General features: G+C 34.3%; 1 protein-coding gene across 2 annotated transcripts; it reads right to left on the bottom strand.

Moving 5' to 3' along the window:
• Positions 1-298: 298 nt before the first annotated feature.
• Positions 299-21,947, bottom strand: LOC140062566 (muscle, skeletal receptor tyrosine-protein kinase-like). 2 transcript variants are annotated; one of them, XM_072108832.1, is made up of 7 exons: positions 21,668-21,947; positions 11,350-11,658; positions 10,787-11,062; positions 8,636-8,923; positions 8,304-8,327; positions 6,370-6,502; positions 299-6,083 (listed from the first exon to the last, which is right to left on the bottom strand). In XM_072108832.1, exons 1-7 carry the CDS (start codon positions 21,720-21,722, stop codon positions 6,026-6,028), a joined length of 1,143 nt encoding a protein of 380 aa, XP_071964933.1. In that variant the 5' UTR covers positions 21,723-21,947; the 3' UTR covers positions 299-6,025. The 2 variants fall into 2 exon arrangements, with proteins under 2 accessions (XP_071964933.1, XP_071964934.1); XM_072108833.1 differs by lacking the exon at positions 8,304-8,327.
• Between the last annotated feature and the right edge of the window lie 1,198 nt (positions 21,948-23,145).

Below are 23,145 nucleotides of genomic sequence, written 5' to 3'. Positions count from 1 at the left end.
TGGACTCCATTGTAAATCGGATTCGTGTGCCCTTTGCGTCGTCATGACCCAAAATCCATATTGTTGATAGTGATTTTTTGAATATTTTGTTAGCAAATATAAATATGTTAATATACAAGTAGGGAATCCCCTTTTTAGGACGTGGATTTAATAACCTACCAACTGGTTCTACGACGCAAAACAGTGCAACTCTCTAATTAATGATAATAAACATTCGCAATTAAACGCTCAAGGTCTAGTTATGTAACACATATTACTGCTGTCATACAATCAATTTCAGCAATCTTTAATTACACCACAAAGAAGACAATTATTGATTACATTTTATAAAATAAACAGTGACTTTCTACAGTCTAATTACAAAGTCAAGATAGTGACAGGCATGATTTTATTTGGCTAAGGCTATCATCAATACTCTCCTCGGAAAAGAATCCACCAAAGCCGCCAATGCCCTTCAAGATGACATTACAATGTAATCTGAATCTTGCCTGGTATACCTTGTCGTGGATAACGCTTTGCCTTACGCATGATTATTTCAAACCAATGATACAAAAGAGAATTGTGAATTCAAAGAGGCTTTATTCCTTCAAATATTAAATATGCATAATTTGTGAAAATAATAAAGGCTATTACATAATACACAAGTACTTAATTAAAGTCAAAGAGACAGTACTCAATCCTCCCTAAAATGATCCGTCAGTGTGCAATACTCAAGGAGATAGTACTCAATCCTAAATAGATCCATCAGTGGGCAATACTCAAAGCGATAGTACTCAATCCTAAATAGATCCATCAGTGGGAAATACTCAAAAAGATAGTACTCAATCCTAAAATGATCAATCAGTGAGCAATACTCAAAGCGATAGTACTCAATCCTAAAATGATCCGTCAGTGTGCAATACTCAAAGCGATAGTACTCAATACTCCCTAAAATGATCCGTCAGTGTGCAATACTCAAAGAGCCAGTACTCAATCCTAAAAGGATCCGTCAGTAAGCAATACTCAAGGCGATAGTACTCAATCCTAAATAGATCCATCAGTGGGAAATACTCAAAGAGATAGTACTCAATCCTAAATAGATCCATCAGTGGGAAATACTCAAAGAGATAGTACTCAATCCTAAATAGATCCATCAGTGGGAAATACTCAAAAGAGATAGTACTCAATCCTACAAGGATCCGTCAGTAAGCAATACTCAAAGAGATAGTACTCAATCCTAAAATGATCCGTCAGTGGGAAATACTCAAAGAGATAGTACTCAATCCTAAAATGATCCGTCAGTAAGCAATACTCAAAGCGATAGTACTCAATCCTAAATAGATCCATCAGTGGGCAATACTCAAAGAGATAGTACTCAATCCTAAAATGATCCGTCAGTGAGCAATACTCAAGGAGATAGTACTCAATCCTAAAAGGATCCGTCAGTGAGCGATACTCAAAGAAATAGTACTCAATCCTAAAAGGATCCATCAGTGAGCAATACTCAAAGAGATAGTACTCAATCCTAAAAGGAAGATCCGTCAGTGAGCAATACTCAAAGAGATAGTACTCAATCCTAAAATGATCCGTCAGTGAGCAATACTCAAGGAGATAGTACTCAATCCTAAAAGGATCCGTCAGTGATCGATACTCAAAGAAATAGTACTCAATCCTAAAAGGATCCATCAGTGAGCAATACTCAAAGAGATAGTACTCAATCCTAAAAGGAAGATCCGTCAGTGAGCAATACTCAAAGAGATAGTACTCAATCCTAAAAGGAAGATCCGTCAGTGAGCAATACTCAAAGAGATAGTACTCAATCCTAAATAGATCCATCAGTGGGCAATACTCAAAGAAATAGTACTCAATCCTAAAATGATCCGTCAGTAAGCAATAATTATCTTTTAAGTGTGCACAAATTCATAGAGATAATCAAATACCTCTATGATTGTATACTTTATTACAAAACACCATAATGCAATTAAAAAGAGCACAAACCCCCACATAACAGTACTTTTAATTAAAAACAGCAACACTTTCTGTGGCGTTTACCTACAATCAGTAGAATTGATAGCATTCGAAATATTGTTATACTGTATATCATAACAGAGAGCTTTCTAACTACAATGGCAATTCTAGAACTAATTTTGGTTATTGACCAGACCTATGAAGTGACCATATGGCATTAAAATGGTGGCACTGACAAAGTGTCCAAACCTTGATCCCCCACAATCAACCATAAGCAATGGATCACCCGATATGTTTTCTTGCGATTTTCTTACATTACACGTACCTACATACTTATATGACAAAAAATATGATGTAGGGCCTACCCATATACTGTATGGACACGATGGTGTCATATAACTACCATATTTGGGCATATCACACTTTTTTAGACATAAACCACTGTTTTACAAAATTTGAACCGTTATAAACGTCAAGGTCCACAAAGTAGCACCATAGGGAGCTTTTGATTTGCAACAAGGAACAAGCCAGTCGTCGGTTGTCACCTGGACTGGAAAGCATCTAAACTGTGTTGAGGTGGACAGCTTGGAAGCATGTTGTACAATAGATTGACAATGTTATCACAAAGGGAAAACTCTATATCACATAATAGAATAGGAAATTTGAAGTGTTGTACTTTTCCTGAGTCATCTTATAATGTATGAAATTAAGATTTCCAATAACAAATAGCAAAACCAATCCCATGATGCAATATAATTTGAAAGCTCCCTACAACACATATATTAAGACATTAAGAAATACATTTTTAAAACATTAAACTTCGGAATGTATTATAAATAAGCCCCACGTGTATATTGAAATATGTTTTGTCTTATTAAATAGAAAATGTCTTCTGTAATATGTATCATTTGATTATTACAAAGTTAATTCCATTACCATGATTGAAACGATAATGTGTTGGTGTATATGATGTACAGTACACAGCCTACTTATCAGGAGCAATGTCAACATTCTACTACTACTAGGGGTCATTGTTCTACTACAGTTACTGTAGCAACTACGTAACATGTTGCTTACTCTTTAACATGTTATTTACTGCAGAAAGCTTGTTTTTGATATAGATGTTATGTATGTATTAACTTCTACATTGTAATAAACAAAAAGCTTAGCGTCTACAGTAGGACACACCCCCACATCCTGCCTTTTTTAATCCTTTAAAACAACACTAGGAAAGGGGAGAGATTTGGTATGTTTTAACACTACTACTACTACTACACTTTGTTAGGTCCCGTAGGTGTCCCCTTTAATAGGAGTTTTACTGTAATAGCAACTTTATGCTAATTACCAGATAAGGGTACAGTATGTGTGGACGGTATACTGTACATTGGAAGGGGACAAACATACATATTTTCAAACTGATAATTAATTATGCTGTTAGACAAAAAAAGAATGATGACATCAACCGACCAAATACAGTAATAAATTTAAAACAAAATTTGCTAGTAGATGCTGGATATAAGATTACAGTCAATACTTAGTACCAAAACATACGTGTCCAAAGGCAAAATGTTAAAACCACATACAAAAAATTACTACCAAAGTACATTTCTAACATGAAAACTGACTAATTACAAAATATACATTATATTAATACTATGAAAATGCTTTCTAAGTACAAGTATATTTGAAGTGGAAAAGTGTTCTAAATATTAAATAATCTTTTTTATCTAGATACATACTATATAAGACTCAGCATGTGAAACAACAACATGCACCAACCACAACTAACAACATAGGCTCATCCCCTAACAATTACTCAGCCTGCAAATAGTTTCAAATTGCAAGTTGGTAAATATATTACCATTTTTACCAGCTAGTTTTAAGTATAGTAAACAATATGTAGTGATATTTCGTTTGGTTCAAATCTATAAATTTTTCTAACTTTTAAATTACATAAAGTCCTACCATAAAAACCGCAAAAGAAAGTAGTTCCGGTACTGTTATACCATATTAAGTAAGCGTAAATAAATATAATAAGTATTGTAATACAGATTAATAATTACTTTAAAGTTGCCACTTATTGAGATTCACATAGTAGCACAATGTGAAAAACACTTTGTGAATTCAGTGACAAATTGGTAAATAAAAGTCATTCTACAAAACACTTGAAAAATATATTATCAATTACATGCAAACGTATTATCAATTACACTAAAAAATGCATAACTCATGTATAAATAATTTTTTACATGATTTTAATAATTTATATTACAGGCAGGATATATTAAATTAAACAAATAGCAGCTATAGTTACTCCTATTATTTTACATTATAGCAACAGTAAATTTGGTACAGTATCTAATAATATCTAAAACTACAGTACACTGTGAAATGCATAATGCTTGGTTCCCACTAGGATGCAATGCAACATAAACACAATGCAAGTAATTGCACCAATTAAGAGGTGGATTATCCAAACTGATTGTGATTGGTAAATTCACTTGCGTATTTGTGTTGCATTCTAGTGCGAACCAAGCTTAAGCCCTAGAGAAATGTCGCAATAAATTTGAAAAATGCCTTTTAGGGGCAGATCCGGGATAGCTCTAGGGGCACACTTGCCAGTAGTACTATTAGTCGTTAATACACTGTTTACAATATTACTAGAGATGGATTTCCAAAATTTAAAGATCAAATAATGACTGGTCATTTTTAATAGATTAAAAAATATTTAATAACTTTTACATAAACCATAAGTAATTTATTGTGCAAGCATGATTTATCTTTAAATTGCAATGCGGCTGCCCGTACAAACCACCTTCAAAATGCAACTTTCACATTACAGTACTACATTATCTACAATATCTTAATTCAGGTGGAGGAGTATCTATGGTATAATACACTGTGCTACTAGTCTACTAATACACTCAGCTGTTAGTGATGTTGACTGTATATAGTGCAGGGGTTAGTTAGTAAGCCCCTTTCACACAGAACTGTGTGAAATATATAATATATATAAATAAATGGGCATTAGGGCACATAATGGTCTCATGGGAAATATTTTATATATATATATATAAATTCTGATGAAGGGCTAGGTGTTGCCCAAAAGCTTTGCAAATATTTCTGGTTATTAAAATCATAATAATCATAATATTTCATGTTTCATTTTGTGGATCCTACAGTAGATAGGATAGAATCCATGTCAACAAACAATATACAATTGAATGCTGAAGATAAACAAAAACTCTATTTAGAAACATGATTTGTTTTGTATTATCTTATTAAACATATTAGTGGACCCCATGTTACAATGGTACAAACACACTTAATTTAGTAGGCAAGGAAATGATAGTATCAAATAATGTTAACAAAGATCATTTCCTGTTGATTAACAATGCATCCCTTTAGTGTTGTAAACAGTGTACAAAATATACATTAGAAAATCCTGTTTTATCACCTGAAATTTGATCCCCATTTTTTACATAGATTAACTATGGAGGTACAGTACCTGTATACAAATAGTTACATTTACCATTGCACAGACACTATAATAATAATGGTTCCCATAGTTTATTAAAACTATTACCAACATTTAGTGATATAATTGTCTGCACATATGCCAGATGTTTGATATCGTTACTCTGTAAACAAAGCATTTATCAACATCATGCATCAACAAAAGACAGTTTCAGTATAAACTGTACAAAGATTAACCTACTTTTGTTATTACAAAATGTATAGAAAAGGACAAATATATATATATAATATGTCCTGAAAAAATGTACTGAATAAAATTTAGTCACTCCTAAAATGACTAAATGAAGTAAATATGTTAATTCTACATTGCACTGCCTACTACATAGTAATCTAAAATCATCATCAGTACTATATAGATAGTTTAACAAATTAAATAATGCAACACGCGCCTACAGTAGGTATCAGCATCCACAACAGGAAATATCAACTAGCCTTTTAGGTCTGCAACCGGGTATACTGTATATGCCTACAGTATATATCGGGGTACACCAACAGGTTTACATATACCTATAAATTTGGGGACACATCAGGGGACACATGCCTATGCATCAGGGTCAGCCGGGGTAGCAGCAGGGATGTTCTTGGGTTTTCCAGATATCCTTTAAAAAAAAAAGCAATAAGTTACATTACAAGTGTCACTTGGTAAATATATAAATTAGTCATACATTATCTTATTCTTATCTCCCACCAAAAAAACTGATTAACAAAAAATAAACTAAATAATTACAGAGTACCACACTAAAGGCACTTTTCCCTAAATAACACCCCACATAACATTTATCACACAAAGTGGCAGATGAGAAAATGAAAAGTATGCACATGCATAATTTCAATTCACCTAAATGTGAAACAGACTTATATGTGTGTGTGTAAACATGTATTTACATTGGGCTTTCTTCTTCATCTTCCTCTTCATCACCATCACGGCCTTCTTTAAAATGTAGAGTTACAAAGATAGCAGCTAGAATTATGCTTATACCAAGAATTATAAGGAATGGCCAAAGCCATGCTAACTTGCCTGTAAAGAAAAAAGTTTATCAAATAATAATAATAATAATAATAATATGTACCTGTAGTCATCAACATAATAATTGTTTTTAAATGCTTTAAAATCAATTAACAGTAGAACCTCTCTTTTTGTACATCTATATTAATGAGAAGCTTTCTCATGATGTACGAGGGAAAAGTATCTTGCAACAGCCAATAAACTCTATTCAGGAGACACACCTATTAAGGAAACTCCACTGTAGGTGTCTCTTAAATTATGAATATGAATATAAATACTTTTTAATTGTAAAAAAAAGCATACTTAAAATACCAAATATAAAATGAATTAATATAAAACATACAGTATTGTTTTTTTTAATATTTTTTATTATATTTTTTACATTTTATTTTATATTTTATAACCTACTACTATATGTCAATCGCCAGTATAAATATTAATAATTGAATAAATATATATTAAGTAAGGTTTGCAATATATAACATAAAATTGGAAATCTGTCATATGTACCCTTAAGCTGTGTCTACACTATATAAAACTAGGGTGAAGTGCCCATATATGGACATCATCCATGATGTCATATCACTACCATATTTTGGCACATCACACTAGTTTGATAGTGTAGACAGAGCTTTACTTTACCAGTATTTATTTGCCATGCAAACCTTATTAATATTAATTAAGTAAATATATGTATTACAGTAAAATAATATTTTTTTTAAATTAAATTATTCTTACTAATTAAATATCCTTTTAAAAGAAAATTACTCCTAAAGTATGAATTGAAGTGGTATAATATTAATATCACCACAGGTAAAAATGCCAAAACAACTTTGTGGACATTGTTAAATATGAAAAATAAACTTTATTTTGTTGTTGCCGCCATCAATAACTAACTAACTATTGTGTTAAAGTATAATATAATTACTAAAAAATTAAATACAATATTAATAATAAGAATTCTTTAAAAATAATATGTTAAAATTGATGCATTGTACATTAAATATACAGTAATTCACTGGATAAAATTAGATTGGACCGTCTTAATATATTACCAATACTATGTCAGATTTCCCAATTCTCCCGATAATCATGTTTTTTTCCTTAATATCTTGTCATCACCTGCTAAAATGCAATTTCTCCCAATTTTTTTAATAAACAACATAATGCTTAAAAAAATCATAATTTCATAATATAAAGATAAAAGATTAGAAAACATACTGATGATCTTGGTCTGTAAAATGTTTAATAAATTCATTTGTTATTTTGTTAAATAATGAATTGGCAACAGATTTTCCGCCATTTTGCACACCTGACTTATCCGTGTTTACTGCAGTATTATGGATGCCAATATGTTCAGATTTTTTAATGTATGTCGCCCATTATAGTTCATGCTTTCATGAAAGCTCCTGATATTTAATTTGTCCAAGTTGGAAGGTCCGTGATGTTTCAATCCAAGGTAAAGGCCCATTTACACTAGGACAATAACGATCAACGATAAATATATAAGCATGCATTTTTTTAAAATAAAACAAAAGAAATTAGAAAGGGCTTTGTTTTAGAACTATAGGATAATCATTTATGCTGTCTTTGATAAAAATAATATTTTTAAAATTCCAATCAAAATGAAAATATAATTTTCATCAAAAGAAGCATAGATGGTTATTCTACAATTCTAGAATGAAAAGTGTTTATATTTCTTTTGTTTTATGTATGAAAAATGCACATTTGTCTATTTATCGTCGATAGTTATCGTCCTAGTGTAAATGGGCCTTAATCAATATATTTTGGAATTTAGTAATAGATTCCTTACCTCTATGCAATGGATGTTCTTTTGCTACACAATACAAAATAACAACAAGAATTATAATCTTACTCTAAATTTGTATTTAAAAAAAATGATTTAACGTGTCTTATAATGAAGTTGAAAGGAAACCGAAATATTATTGGAACAAGTTAGGTCAGGTCAATTGATTTGTCGCCAGTCACCGTCTGAATCTAGAAACTACCGAAACGCGGAAGCATGTCACGACTTCTCTGCATGCTCACAATGAATTGACATAACTTGGTTTGGTTGTTGCAAATCAAAACTTCCCTAATAACCCTTATGAACTAAAATCCAATAAATATTTTAAAAAAACTTACCTCTAACACGTAAGAGAATATCTGTCTGAGTTGAATTAGTAAATTGGTGACTGGCTATACACGTATAATATTGACGCTGTGTAACGTCCATAATCTGGAGTGTGGATGTGTACGTATATGTATCATCGTCGTCATCCGTGTTTCCCTTTGTACCTTCTATTGTTTGATTTTGCCCGGGAACCCTCCAAGTGACTTTTGGTTGGGGATACGACCTCGCTACGCATTTAATCTCTGCATCTTTACCTTCAGTTACCTTCACAGATAGATCAGCTTTTACGTCAATCTTTGCTACAAAATATATAAATATTTAATGATTAATTACCGTACTGAAGCGGGTATAAGTCCACTCTCTTTGAACATGAAATCACGGCAAGTTTGGGGGGTGGGCTTATTATTCACTTTTATTTCAAATATCAAAAAATTGACCAAAATTACAACTCGTGGCTAAGAGCCAAATTGCGTGTAAAATACATGTCATATCAAAAAAATAAATATATATAAAAAAAATGAAAAAAAAAAAAAAAAACAACAAAGAAGGGGAGAGCAGTCGCAAACTAGCAGGGGAGAAAATTAAGAATTCAGTAATTTGATGAAGTAGGGTATAGGGCTATTGGTAAATCTGGATGTTTTAGACGCTAGCTGGGTAATTTTGTTTTTATTTCTTAAATTCCTACCATGACAGCTATGTCTTGTCGGTGGGATTAAATCAGCTGTTTGTTTAATTTTGGGGAGATACTCAGCGAACTTGCGACAATGCTCCACCCTTCTTTGAGCCAAAGTCTCTAATTTAAGAAATTCAAGGGCACCAGAGTAAGAAAAGTAATCATTGCCTAACATTATACGGCAAGCCCTCTTTTGAACATTTTCAATACAATCGCTTAATCTACTAGACAGGCCAGAATGCCAAACAACATCAGCATACTCAACAACTGGTCTAATGTAACCACAAAAGGTCAATTTAAGCTCTTCAATGTTAAAACCAAATCGTTTTAGTGATCGTAAAAAGAAAAGTTTCCTGGAAGCTTTAGGCTTATACCCGAGGATCCAAAAATGCAGATCGTCAAAAACAGCACACGTACTGTGTATTCAATCATGGACATTCCTCCTCTGAAACCACCATGCGAGCACCCTTACGAGGTGTTGCGACGTGTACAACGTTGCCAAATAGACGAGGTGTAGAGTGTCGGAAAATTTGTGTAATTTATCGTAGAATATCTTATTTTAAACATCAGTTGAACAAGAATTTATCAAGCAGAAAAGCAAGTATACAATGTTCGTTAGATAGAAATGTACCAAAGAAATTTAATAGCTTGTTTATGGCAGCCGATACCAAATAGGGGTTTTCCATTTTGGCGACTTGTGATTCGAGCGTCGTGTGTGAAGCGATCTTCGACCGCGATGGAGTGTAAACAAAACAGGACCGCTAGGCCTCATATGGTCTAGCGTATATTACCCTAGCATATATTATTAGCCTAGGCTTATGATCAAAGGTAGGTGTATGTACCAGAGTATGGGCTTATACCCGCGTCAGTAAGGCATGGTAATGCGCACATGTGGTGGTATTACCTAATCACACTATTTCACTTAAGCCAATAAACAGTTTAAGGGAGTTTAAAGCTCGGTCTATACTACCAAATGTGACAACATGTGATATGCACATATATGGACATGGTGATGAAACAGACAGAAAGTTGAGCGGGGAACTCTGGTTGATATGACACGGAAAAATCCATCTGTAACTTTTTTTGGTAAATTACACTAAATTGTAGAATTAAAGAATTTGACAAAATTTGAGTACAAGATTGTTTACAACCAGCAAAGGTTTAATAATAATTATATCTTGGATTTATATAGCGCCTAATGTTGTGAAACCTCTAAGCGCAGAACAATATTACCCCAGTCATTTTTTTTATTAAACACGTATGTAAACATACTCCCATAATGCATAGTAATCAGCGCAAATGTTTTTCTTGATCTAACCGGGTTCCAATTTATACACCTGGGTGGAGAGAGGCAAATGTAAGTGTCTTGCCTATTAGGATACAAGCAATGCGGCGAGAGTTGGATTCGTAGTCGAACGTCCTACACAATGCGGCACACGCCTTTTGCTGGAGCAGTAGATTAAAAAGTAATTTTTGTTGTGATACTTACTCCACAATTCAACAGATCTCTTTCTTTCAGAGTTCTTCGCTACATTGCATTGATATAAACCAGCATGATTGATATTGGCATCTTTGATCTTTAAAATGCCACCCTTCACATTCACAACATCGTCGTCTACACCAACAGGGTTGTCACCTTGATCTAAAACAGTTTTTTCATCTTTGGTCCATTCAATAGTATTGGATGGATCACTTGTACAGGTTAATGTCAAATCTTCACCATATTCTAACTGTGCATCACCCTCAGGATCCAATGTACTCACATCTAAAAAAAAACCCTTCATGTTTTTTTTTTGTACAATACCAAGGCAATTTATGAACAGGATACAGTGCACGTCTTGCCAAGATAGGAACTTGTAACAGTCCTTTGACCTTATGATTGATTATCATATTGATTATACGCAAATTACTTACTAAAATTTAGAATAAAATCGCCTACATAAAAAGCGTATGTGGTAGGCCCGTAGGTGATAAGAAAGTAAAATGTGAATTTGTATAAAATTGTATACTTTTACATGTATAGATGATAAAAAAAATACCAAGCAATCATACCTGCATAAACACTCGTAATTGTATGCGAAAAGCTATTGCCGGTGGTTGACCTACATGTGTATTCTCCTTTATCTTCAATTGCAATGTTCTTTATAGTCAAAACACTGCTAGTTTCCCTTTCAGTTGCTCGATAGTCAGATTCAATATTATAGTGTGCACCAACCTCTAAACCTTCGGTTTGCTCACAGCCTGCCTCAGTAAGACACCACCACAACTTATCAGTAGCATCAGAATTAGGGCAAACGCATTTCAATGTAGGGTTAGTCCCCTCTGGAAAGCTAGTGTCCCCTTCAATGATACAGCCACGACCTGTGAAAAAAACACCATACAAAAATACATTACATAAATGAATGCTATTTTAAAAAAAATGTAGATACAGGCTGGTAAGTTTATGCGGTGTGTGCCTTTGAACTGCATGTTAATATGAATCTAATCATTGCTCAGGTGCAGCTTCACATCGTCCTAGCAAAACTAGCAAATGGTGCAAGCAAACATTTGCATTTTGCAAGTTGTTAGATTGCTCGTAACTTTTGTATGCAAATTTAAATAGTTTTTCGTAATTTGCAAATTGCCTTAAAATTCCTAGTTGGCTCCATCAGGCCTCAATCTAGCTAGACCTACCTAGCCTAGTATAGACTTTGCTGCGTTAGGCCTAGAGATAGCATAGGCTAGAGGGCCAGGTTTACCCCTACCACCTAGGCTATCCACCTGGAATGGCCTATAGCCTAGGGGTCTATTCTAGTAGCCTATTATAATTTATGCGGTGAACAGGCGATCGGGCCCAAGGACGATCGGGGCCATCATAGGGACGATCAGGCCCATATTTTTATGTGCCTGATCGTCTTATATGTTTGGACCGATCATCTTATGCACTTGTAAATTGTATGACGCACAATACGACCCGCGTTATTTATCAATAATTACTGACGTGAGAGTGCGTCAAAAAACCTAGAAGATACGTCAAATCAATGATGGTGTGTTAATGTCCATCACTTTACCACTCAAAATATCATAAACAACATTGTCACAGTGAGTCATGGTCACCTAAAGGTAATTCACATTTTTGATGCACGGGTTTGTCATGGTATTCATAAGGTATGACACATACCTGACAAATGACGCACCTCTACCGGGGTAATATAGTTGACAAGTGCATTAGACGTTTGGCCCGATAGCCAAGTGTATCGTTTGTAAATCTGTTTCATTACGGTATATATAATAGTTTATAATTGAGTTCTCGGCAAACAATGTTTATAATATTAATGGTAGCCATTATGTGCGATTAAAAAAGATATAGAAAAATGTTATATTATAAAGGTGACGTAAGCTAAAAAAACCTCACATTTTGACATTTGGTATGGTAACTATATATGGGAGTATGGTCGAAGCGGCCGCCAGTCTAATATCGTCATTTGTATGGAACACCATGTGCGCTTTAATCTTTGATTGTCGTTTTCAACGCCATGGCCTACAGTATGGCAAGTTGAGTTACAGCTAAAGGAGTATGGTCCAACCAATAAATATAAGCCAAAAATCATGTACTATCGAATCTTTACATTTTTATAATAATTAAGTTTGCCTGCTGATGATAAATCAATGTACTGTATATTTTATTTGTATTTTAATATTAACTTACAATTACATGCTATCGAATCTTATATTCTTTTAATATTTACATTTACTATCAAATCATTAATAATTTACATTTGCATCATTAAAATCTATGTACTATTGAACCTTTATATCTCATTTACGTACTATTGAATCTTTATCTCTTCCTTATATTGGTAATGAAGGGAAACAATAATGTTGAACTGAACCAACGTTTCTTACGGCGTATTCATTGTCTCATTTACATACTATCGAATCGTTATACAGTATTGCAATTAATAATTTAAGTACAGTATTGCCGAATCTTTATACTGTATCTCATTTACATACTATCGAATCGTTATACAGTATTGCTGCGCATTAATAATTTAAGTACAGTATTGCCGAATCTTTATACTGTATCTCATTTACATACTATCGAATCGTTATACAGTATTACATTAATAATTTACGTACGGTATCGCCAAATCTTTATATCTCGTTTACTTTACTATCGAATCTTTATACAGTATTGCATTAATAATTTACGTACGGTATCGCCAAATCTTTATGTCTCGTTTACTTTACTATCGAATCTTTATACAGTATTGCATTAATAATTTACGTACGGTATCGCCAAATCTTTATGTCTCGTTTACTTTACTATCAAATCTTTATACAGTATTGCATTAATAATTTACATACGGTATCGCCAAATCATTATACAGTATCTCGTTTACATTACTATCAAATCTTTATACAGTATTGCATTAATAATTTACGTACGGTATCGCCAAATCTTTATATCTCGTTTACTTTACTATCAAATCTTTATACAGTATTGCATTAATAATTTACGTACGGTATCGCCAAATCTTTATATCTCGTTTACTTTACTATCAAATCTTTATACAGTATTGCATTAATAATTTACGTACGGTATCGCCAAATCTTTATATCTCGTTTACTTTACTATCAAATCTTTATACAGTATTGCATTAATAATTTACGTACGGTATCGCCAAATCTTTATATCTCGTTTACTTTACTATCAAATCTTTATACAGTATTGCATTAATAATTTACGTACTGTATTGCCGAATCTTTATACTGTATCTCATTTACAGTACATACTATCGAATAATAATATAATAGGGTGTGTTTGTACATTTAAGTGTTATTGCATTGTAATACATTGTTTGTGGGGACAAATACGCCAGAGGAATGAGCACCTTCTACAGCACTATTCATGGCCGGTCGCCAGTCGAGTTATTAGCAGAAATTTGTGTAATTAAATACCATACCGCACAGACACTTGCGTCTTATTTTAGTATTTAAAACTCATTTTAAATTGATTTATATATCTGAAGGTATAAAATAATGAGAGATATTAAATAAATAAGTTGCTGTCATCATGTCATCATCAATAAAATTATAAACAAATTATGATTGCGAACACTACTTGTTATTTTACCAATTAATTGATAATATACAATAACAAAAATATATATATACAATTTTAATTTTCATATACTGTACAGTACTTTATTGAAAAAATATATATAATTCTTAATAATTGGTTTATAATATTAATATACAATACAAACACCACAATGTATTTTATTGACATTATCTATTAAACATATATACCATTTAGACCAGTTAAAATAAGTAATCATCGATTCGCTATTTCGTTAAAAAGAATGTATCACATTCAATCTGTAAAAAAAGGGAATAAATTACATAATAATGTAGATTGTTATTTACGTCCGAGGTAAAGTAAATTTGTCCAAACAATGACATTCAAGAAATTACAAACCAATGACAATCAATTACCGTACTGACGCGGGTATAAGCCCACCCCCCTCGAACATGAAATCACGTCAAGTTTGGGGGGTGGGCTTATACCCGAGGATCCAAAAATGCAGATCGTCAAAAACAGCACATGTACACTGTGTATTCCACCATGCGAGCGAGCGCCCTCACGTGTACGACGTTGCCTCTAAATACACGAGGTGTAGAGTGTCGGAAAATTAAGCTTATAGTTTGTGTAATTTATCGTAGAATATATTATTTTAAACATCAATTGAACAAGAATTTATCAAGCAGAAAAGCAAGTATACAATATTCGTTAAATAGAAATGTACCAAAGAAATTTAATAAGCTTGTTTATGGCAGCCGATACCAAATACTAAAATAGGGGTTTTCCGTTTTGGCGACTTGTAGCGTCGTGTGTGAAGCGATCTTCGACCACAATGGAGTGTAAACAAAACAGGACCGCTAGGCCTCATATGGCCTAGCGTATATTAGCCTAGCTTGGTTATGATCAAAGGTAGGTGTATTCGGTGTATGGACGTCGCCAAATACAAAATAATGTATTACGACACACACTGTAGATCTTCGAATTAATGGATGGGCTTATACCCGAGTGCCTCATTTTTCATGAAAATTAGTCAAAAGTCGGGGGTGGGCTTATACCCGAGTATGGGCTTATACCCGCGTCAGTACGGTAAGCGCATACGGCGTTCCATACAGATTACCGTTATTGAACTAGCGGCCGCTTCGTATCCTAAAGTATCTACTATTGCAATTGTTTGGCAAATAGAGAAAATGAAATCCCTTTTTTAGCCTAGTAGTAGGCCTAGAGGCCTAAGCCAAAATGAATAGGCCTATTTGTTTTTTAATTTTATTGTGTTTGGTATAGAAAAAAAATAATGTCCCCTTAATAGGGTAATCATAATATATAATAAAATGTTCGCCGTGGTTAGGATTCCGGCACCGGAACTCAACTGCTCACCGTTAGGGAATCCGACACGCTATTGCGCATGCCCAGAGCTCTGGGAAGTGAATTATAGCTTGCACTAATACTGAATAGTGTGCCACACCACGGAGAGTCGGAGTATTATAGGGATTTACTGTAGCCTAGATAGTCGTTGCGCGGGGGAGAGAGCGATGGATGAAACTTGGTCTATGCCATACATGAATTAATAATTAAAATACGACTACGCCACGCGTTAAAATAATTATAATGATATTAATAAGTATCAGTATCTATCTAAGAATCGTAATGCTGTTTTTAGCGTTGCGACCCTGACTTCCCGAACAGTTTTTTCACATTCACGCGGTGGCTGCCGTCAACAAATCAACTTGTGATTGCATGTTGTTATGTAGAGAGTAACTATAATGCGTTATGAAAAATCATAAAACTATGGAACGCCTCCTCTGCCTTCAGTTCACAATGGTCATGCAGTACACACCAATCGTCATGCAGTACACACCAATGGTCATGCAGTACACACCAATGGTCATGCAGTACACACCAATGGTCATGCAGTACACACCAATCGTCGTTCACATTTATCATGCAGTACACACCAATGGTCATGCAGTACACACCAATCGTCATGCAGTACACACCAATGGTCATGCAGTACACACCAATCGTCATGCAGTACACACCAAACATCATGCAGTACACACCAATCGTCATGCAGTACACACCAAACATCATGCAGTACACACCAATGGTCATGCAGTACACACCAATTGTCATGCAGTACACACCAATCGTCATGCAGTACACACCAATCGTCATGCAGTGAAATATTGCGTAATTTATACCGCCACCTATCGACAAAATCGAATATCACGTGACGTTTATTAGACGGCTGTAAAACTAGGCCATCGACTCTAAGATTTCTTTTATGTTTGACATACTGTACTTATTTTAACCGCTACACATCTATGGAACGCCTCCTCTGCCTTCAGTTCACATTTATCATGCAGTACACACCAATCGTCATGCAGTACACACCAATCGTCATGCAGTACACACCAATGGTCATGCAGTACACACCAATCGTCATGCAGTACACACCAATCGTCATGCAGTACACACCAAACATCATGCAGTACACACCAATCGTCATGCAGTACACACCAATCGTCATGCAGTACACACCAATCGTCATGCAGTACACACCAATGGTCATGCAGTACACACCAATTGTCATGCAGTACACACCAATCGTCGTTCACATTTATCATGCAGTACACACCAATCGTCATGCAGTACACACCAATCGTCATGCAGTACACACCAAACATCATGCAGTACACACCAATTGTCATGCAGTACACACCAATCGTCATGCAGTACACACCAATCGTCATGCAGTCAAATATTGCGTAATTTATACCGCCACCTATCGACAAAATCGAATATCACGTGAGGTTTATTAGACGGCTGTAAAACTAAGACTATTTAAACTTCTTTTATGGAATTCAATAATTGAAATGGCCTCCTAGCCGCGCCTGTGTCTCGCATAATAAATTATTGTATATATAAAAAACAGAGCATTCACAGAGATGTGTAGCGGTTAAAATAAGTACAGTATGTCAAACATAAAAGAAATCTTAGAGTCGATGGCCTAGTTTTACAGCCGTCTAATAAACGTCACGTGATATTCGATTTTGTCGATAGGTGGCGGTATAAATTACGCAATATTTCACTGCATGACGATTGGTGTGTACTGCATGACAATTGGTGTGTACTGCATGACCATTGGTGTGTACTGCATGATGTTTGGTGTGTACTGCATGACGATTGGTGTGTACTGCATGATGTTTGGTGTGTACTGCATGACGATTGATGTGTACTGCATGACCATTGGTGTGTACTGCATGACGATTGGTGTGTACTGCATGACCATTGGTGTGTACTGCATGATAAATGTGAACGACGATTGGTGTGTACTGCATGACCATTGGTGTGTACTGCATGACCATTGGTGTGTACTGCATGACGACTGGTGTGTACTGCATGACGACTGGTGTGTACTGCATGACCATTGTGAACTGAAGGCAGAGGAGGCGTTCCATACACATCTCTGTGAATGCTCTGTTTTTTATATATACAATAATTTATTATGCGAGACACAGGCGCGGCTAGGAGGCCATTGCAATTATTGAATTCCATAAAAGAAGTTTAAATAGTCTTAGTTTTACAGCCGTCTAATAAAACTCACGTGATATTCGATTTTGTCGATAGGTGGCGGTATAAATACGCAATATTTGACTGCATGACGATTGGTGTGTACTGCATGACGATTGGTGTGTACTGCATGACAATTGGTGTGTACTGCATGATGTTTGGTGTGTACTGCATGACGATTGGTGTGTACTGCATGACGATTGGTGTGTACTGCATGACGATTGGTGTGTACGGCATGATAAATGTGAACGACGATTGGTGTGTACTGCATGACAATTGGTGTGTACTGCATGACCATTGGTGTGTACTGCATGACGATTGGTGTGTACTGCATGACGATTGGTGTGTACTGCATGACGATTGGTGTGTACTGCATGATGTTTGGTGTGTACTGCATGACGATTGGTGTGTACTGCATGACGATTGGTGTGTACTGCATGACGATTGGGGTGTACTGCATTACGATTGGTGTGTACTGCATGATAAATGTGAACTGAAGGCAGAGGAGGCGTTCCATATAAAACTAGTCATGTAATTATATAATTCATAATGATATGAAGTGTATATATGAATGAAGCAACCACTTTTTAATTACAAAATAAATACTATAGGACCACTGGTCACGTCTAACTGGTAGCCCTAGCCTAGATTAGTGGATCCCATATTAGTAGGCATCTAGGCTAGGCTAGTTCGCCGTGTGGCGCAGCTATGAAATGATCCATCGCTGTTGATAAGAACAAAGAGAACTAAGTTCTTTGATAAGAAGTACAGTATAGAGTCGCCCCGATTACCTCGCTCTGGGCATGCGCAATAGCGTGTCGGATTCCCTAACGCTGGGCAGTTGAGTTCCGGTGCCGGAATCCTAACCACGGCGTAAAATGTTATGGTGAACAATTATAAATCCAATTCGTTTTCGTGGGCCCGATCGTCTTCCCATTATTTTTATAATACTTAATAGGCCCGATCGTCTAATTATATTGGGCCTGAACGTCCACACAGTTGAGCCCAAACGTCCACAAAGTTGGACCCGAACGTCCGCACGCGTTTGGGTATCAGATGAAATCGGTCGCGCTTGAAATCGGTCGCTATAAAATCAACATCTGGTATTTTGTATGGAGCGCCGCTAGATATGCGTTTTATCATATTATTATAGTAGTTACGTTTTATATAGGTCGCGCTAATTTGTATGGGACGCACTAGATACATTTTTTATGAAAACGCTAATTATGGTTTTAGTTAATTTTGAATATTGAATTTATAATTATACTATTATTAATTAATATTTTTTTTAAGTACAGTAAATATAAATTAAAATATTGATCTCATTATTTATAAATAATTTGTGTTTTCCTTTTATCTTACAGCAGGTGTCAATGAATGATTGTAATGTGTTCGTTTAGAAAATCGTTTAAAAAAAGTTTTATTAAATATTTGTTAGGTTTTTGAAAAGATTGGCATGCCACTTTTCAAAGTTTTGAAAATGTTGAAATAGTTTAATAGTTAAACAAGTAGACGCGCCTATTGCATATTTTGTAATGACAGTTAATTACGAAACTTGTTCTATACCTGCAAGTGGATACCAGCTCAATGAGGTTTATGCAATAAAGGAAGATGATGTATGACGATGATTTTTATGTTCGATCCGCCACTCTGATGTGAGCATGGCTTTAGGATAAAATATTAAAATACAGTATATAGATAATAATAATATGCCGTTATAAATCAATCTACCGGGCCTACTATACAGCAGGACTATGATGTAAAATGATTGGCCTAGATGTGGGAATAATAATAGATAGACAATAAAGGTAGACACGATTCTCAAAGAGGTAATCTGCACTGATATTTAAAGCCCCATTCCCTCCGTTTTTTAGATCTAATTTAAGATCACAAACTATATTTAATGTAAAAATAATACTATATGGTCCTATTGCGATAACTTTTTTCGTCTTTAAACGGTTAAAAATGTGAAAAATAAGTCGATTCTAATAATTATAGCGGCCCGCTATAAATCCCAAAATGCATTGCGCGCGGATTGATGTTTTTGTTTTTCACCTGTAATTCGCCCACTTTTCGATCGATCGTGAGGCCAAAACAAATGGAAGACTAACTTTTCAGCGAAAATACCGGGTTTTCCCCAATTTGTATCAACGGAGTCTGGCAAAAATAGAAAGACAATTAATGCAGCAACTATACAACGTCAGGCTAGGTATATAGCTCGCGTACGATGTTCGTACGTTACCGATGTTTACCAGCTAGGCCTACAAAACTAAGCCTAGCTAGGCTAGGCCTAAGACCGTCCACGAGAGGTCGATCGCCGCGAGCTACTTAGGTAGTGCATTGTTTCTCACTTTTTATCATAATTTACCATAAAACGTACATTTAAGACAAGAAACGACATGGTTTAATGTTTTTAAAGTGATATATATGTATTATTTTCCAAAAAACGTCCAAAATTGCAGGGAAGGGGTCTTTAAACATTTAGATTTACAAACGGCGTATGGATGTGAGACACTGAGTTGTACTTAATTATTTACATTAAATGATTACCGGTATTATAAATGAAGAAATAAAAGATATTCAAATTAAAAACTATAGTATCGCCGACGTATATAGTTTATACGTAAATTATATTAATCGTTTCACCATGGAACTTAGGTTTCACGATCGTACATGTTTTGTCCATGTGATTTGACACAATAGTACATGTTTTTTTAAAAAAGGAAATCTCCGTCAGCAAAATAACGTACAGTTAACGGCTGCACGATCATAGAAGGCACATCTCCGATATGGCTTATTTTGGGGGTTGGTTATTTCCGCCTTTTAACGATCCGCATATAATAATCATTTTTACTAGAAATTATTTTAAACAAACATTAAAAATAAAAATATACACGTGATTTGCCTCAACAATAATCATATACTTAATATTATCATAAATAAAATAGAAAAAAATATAAGGTGATCGAATAGTAAGAAATGTTAACGACATGGATATGATATATCTGCCACAGTAGCCTATGCATAAGTATAAAAATGGATACGCTGGCTTTACGGACTATATACATTGTAATAATTATTGTTTTTAAATAAATTGTTCTCCTTTACGTATATTAATTACAGTACATAATAAAATAGAGGTAAATTATTATATGCCTAATACAATATTTTAAACGTGTTTAGAAATGGCCATTTTGAAAAGACACAGTCCTTCTCCGAGACCTGTGAAATAAAAAAATAATAATGATTGATAATATTAATAAATATTTATTAACCAAATTAAAAATATCCACATAAATAATCTAGTTCCTAAAAAATATCAATGAAATCTATATAAACGAAGAAAATGTATATCCCGCTAGCATGCATCACGCTCCATACAAAATAGCGCGACTGATTTCAAACGTGACCGATATCATCAAACATATAGCTCTAGCGGCTCGCCATACAAAAAACCTGAAGTTGATTTTATTGTGACAGATTTCAAACGCGACCGATTTCATCGTAAACCCGCGTTTGTACCCAATCGTCTTTAAAAAAAGCCCGATCGTCCATGGCCCCAATCGTCTGTCAATCGTAGCTAGGCTAAGCCTAGCCTATCCTATCGCTATCCTAGACCTACAGTACTCTATAGGCTACGTAGTAGGCCTACTAGGCCTAGCCTAGACCTTTTAATATACGAACAAAATGTTAATAATGTCACGTTGAATGAGACAAAAAAACATTATTACTTACCTTGAGATACTACCTCTGTGATGGAGGTAAATAATATGAGAAATATGAGTTTCATGGTTTTTATTTAGTTTTTTTCACTAAAATTGTTACAAGCTAGGTTTTAGGCCACTACTCTTACTACTTCTCCCCAACGCCTATAAAAATGAACATTGCATGATGATTGATATGACCAAAGATAGTGTAGTAGGAAGATGTTACACTTCCTATTCGTTCAATGCAAATAAAAGCGAGACAACATGGAGCTAAATTTAAAGGGCGCCTCGCACGTCGAGTAGGGATACGGAAAGTTATTGTATAGGAAATAAGGCTATTATAACAGTAGAATAATTTGATTGTAAAATTAAGATTTAATACGAATTAACATATAAAATGTAATGTTATCTTTATAGAAAGTGCAAATGAATCATATTTATATGTTTTGGAATACAAATTTGTGTTTCAATTACCTGGAATTGTTTAGGTACCTGGAATTTATCTACCCGTATGTTATTTCTTTTATTTTAATGTTTTTATTTGCAAATCAATTGAACTTTTTTAAATTATTTACATTTAATTGTTTATCATTGGACATAGATAGAAAATTTAATACCTAGCTTTAGAAACACTTCTTCATCAGAGTGAATAAATATATTAGGAGCCTAGTGGTAAATAGGCCTACAATGTGTATGCCTATATAATAATCCATTACGTATGGTTTATTTCTAAGGGTAATAAAAGAGAATAGGTAGTATGGCATGTAATCAATAATCAATCAATCAATCAATCAATATTTATTATAATCAATAATATTATACAAATAGTCGATCTGCATAAACTGAATACGGTACCAGTAGGCTTGAACATTATAGGAATTTAGGACTACGAGTATGTTTTTTTACTGAAAAAAAAAACAATTATTGTTAATTATCTATTAATTTTAATAATTTAATAATACTGTAACTAATTATTATATTATGCTTGTAACACTCCGAACTTTCGTGCATTCATCGTAATTTGATATGCCCTGATTATGTAACGCCTAACATTATTGATAATATTAATTATAAGCCAATGAGTTCATTATTGGTAAGGTTATATCAAGGAAAAAATATCTGTGGGGAGGCCTACTTTACCCCCTTTCATTATACTACCCTTACAAAAAATGTTCTATCTATAGAAGTTTTAGAATTCTATGTTAATCTATAAAAACAGGTAATTTCTATAGAAACGAATTTACAGATTCTACCCCTAGAGTTTTATAGAAATTGCAGAAGAATTGCTATAATTTATTCATAAATCATATATTGTTTGTCAACAACAATACTGTATACTGTAAAATTAGCATTATGACTTCAGACTTAACTGGGGTTTACCAAGATAGGTAAGAGTTTTTATGGGTACGGGTTGGTTTTGGTACGAGATGACCACCATCCATTCATGAATGCGTCTACAGGCGCGCGTAAGCCTCCTCCTGATCCTAGCTCAGTGTTTACAGTCAT

This window comes from Antedon mediterranea, chromosome 11, assembly GCF_964355755.1.
Source record: "Antedon mediterranea chromosome 11, ecAntMedi1.1, whole genome shotgun sequence".
Taxonomy (NCBI): Eukaryota; Metazoa; Echinodermata; class Crinoidea; order Comatulida; family Antedonidae; genus Antedon; species Antedon mediterranea.
This window is presented reverse-complemented; position numbering and strand designations above follow the sequence as displayed.

Bases quoted from the DNA above. Each gene is read 5' to 3' on its own strand.
- LOC140062566 (XM_072108832.1), bottom strand. From the start codon at position 21,722: ATGAAACTCATATTTCTCATATTATTTACCTCCATCACAGAGGTAGTA. The intron at 8,328-8,635 runs GTAAGTTTTTTT...TGTATTGTGTAG, and splicing joins TATTCTCTTACGTGTTAGAG to CAAAAGAACATCCATTGCAT. The intron at 6,084-6,369 runs GTAAATACATGT...TTTTTTTTAAAG, and splicing joins GATGAAGAAGAAAGCCCAAT to GATATCTGGAAAACCCAAGA.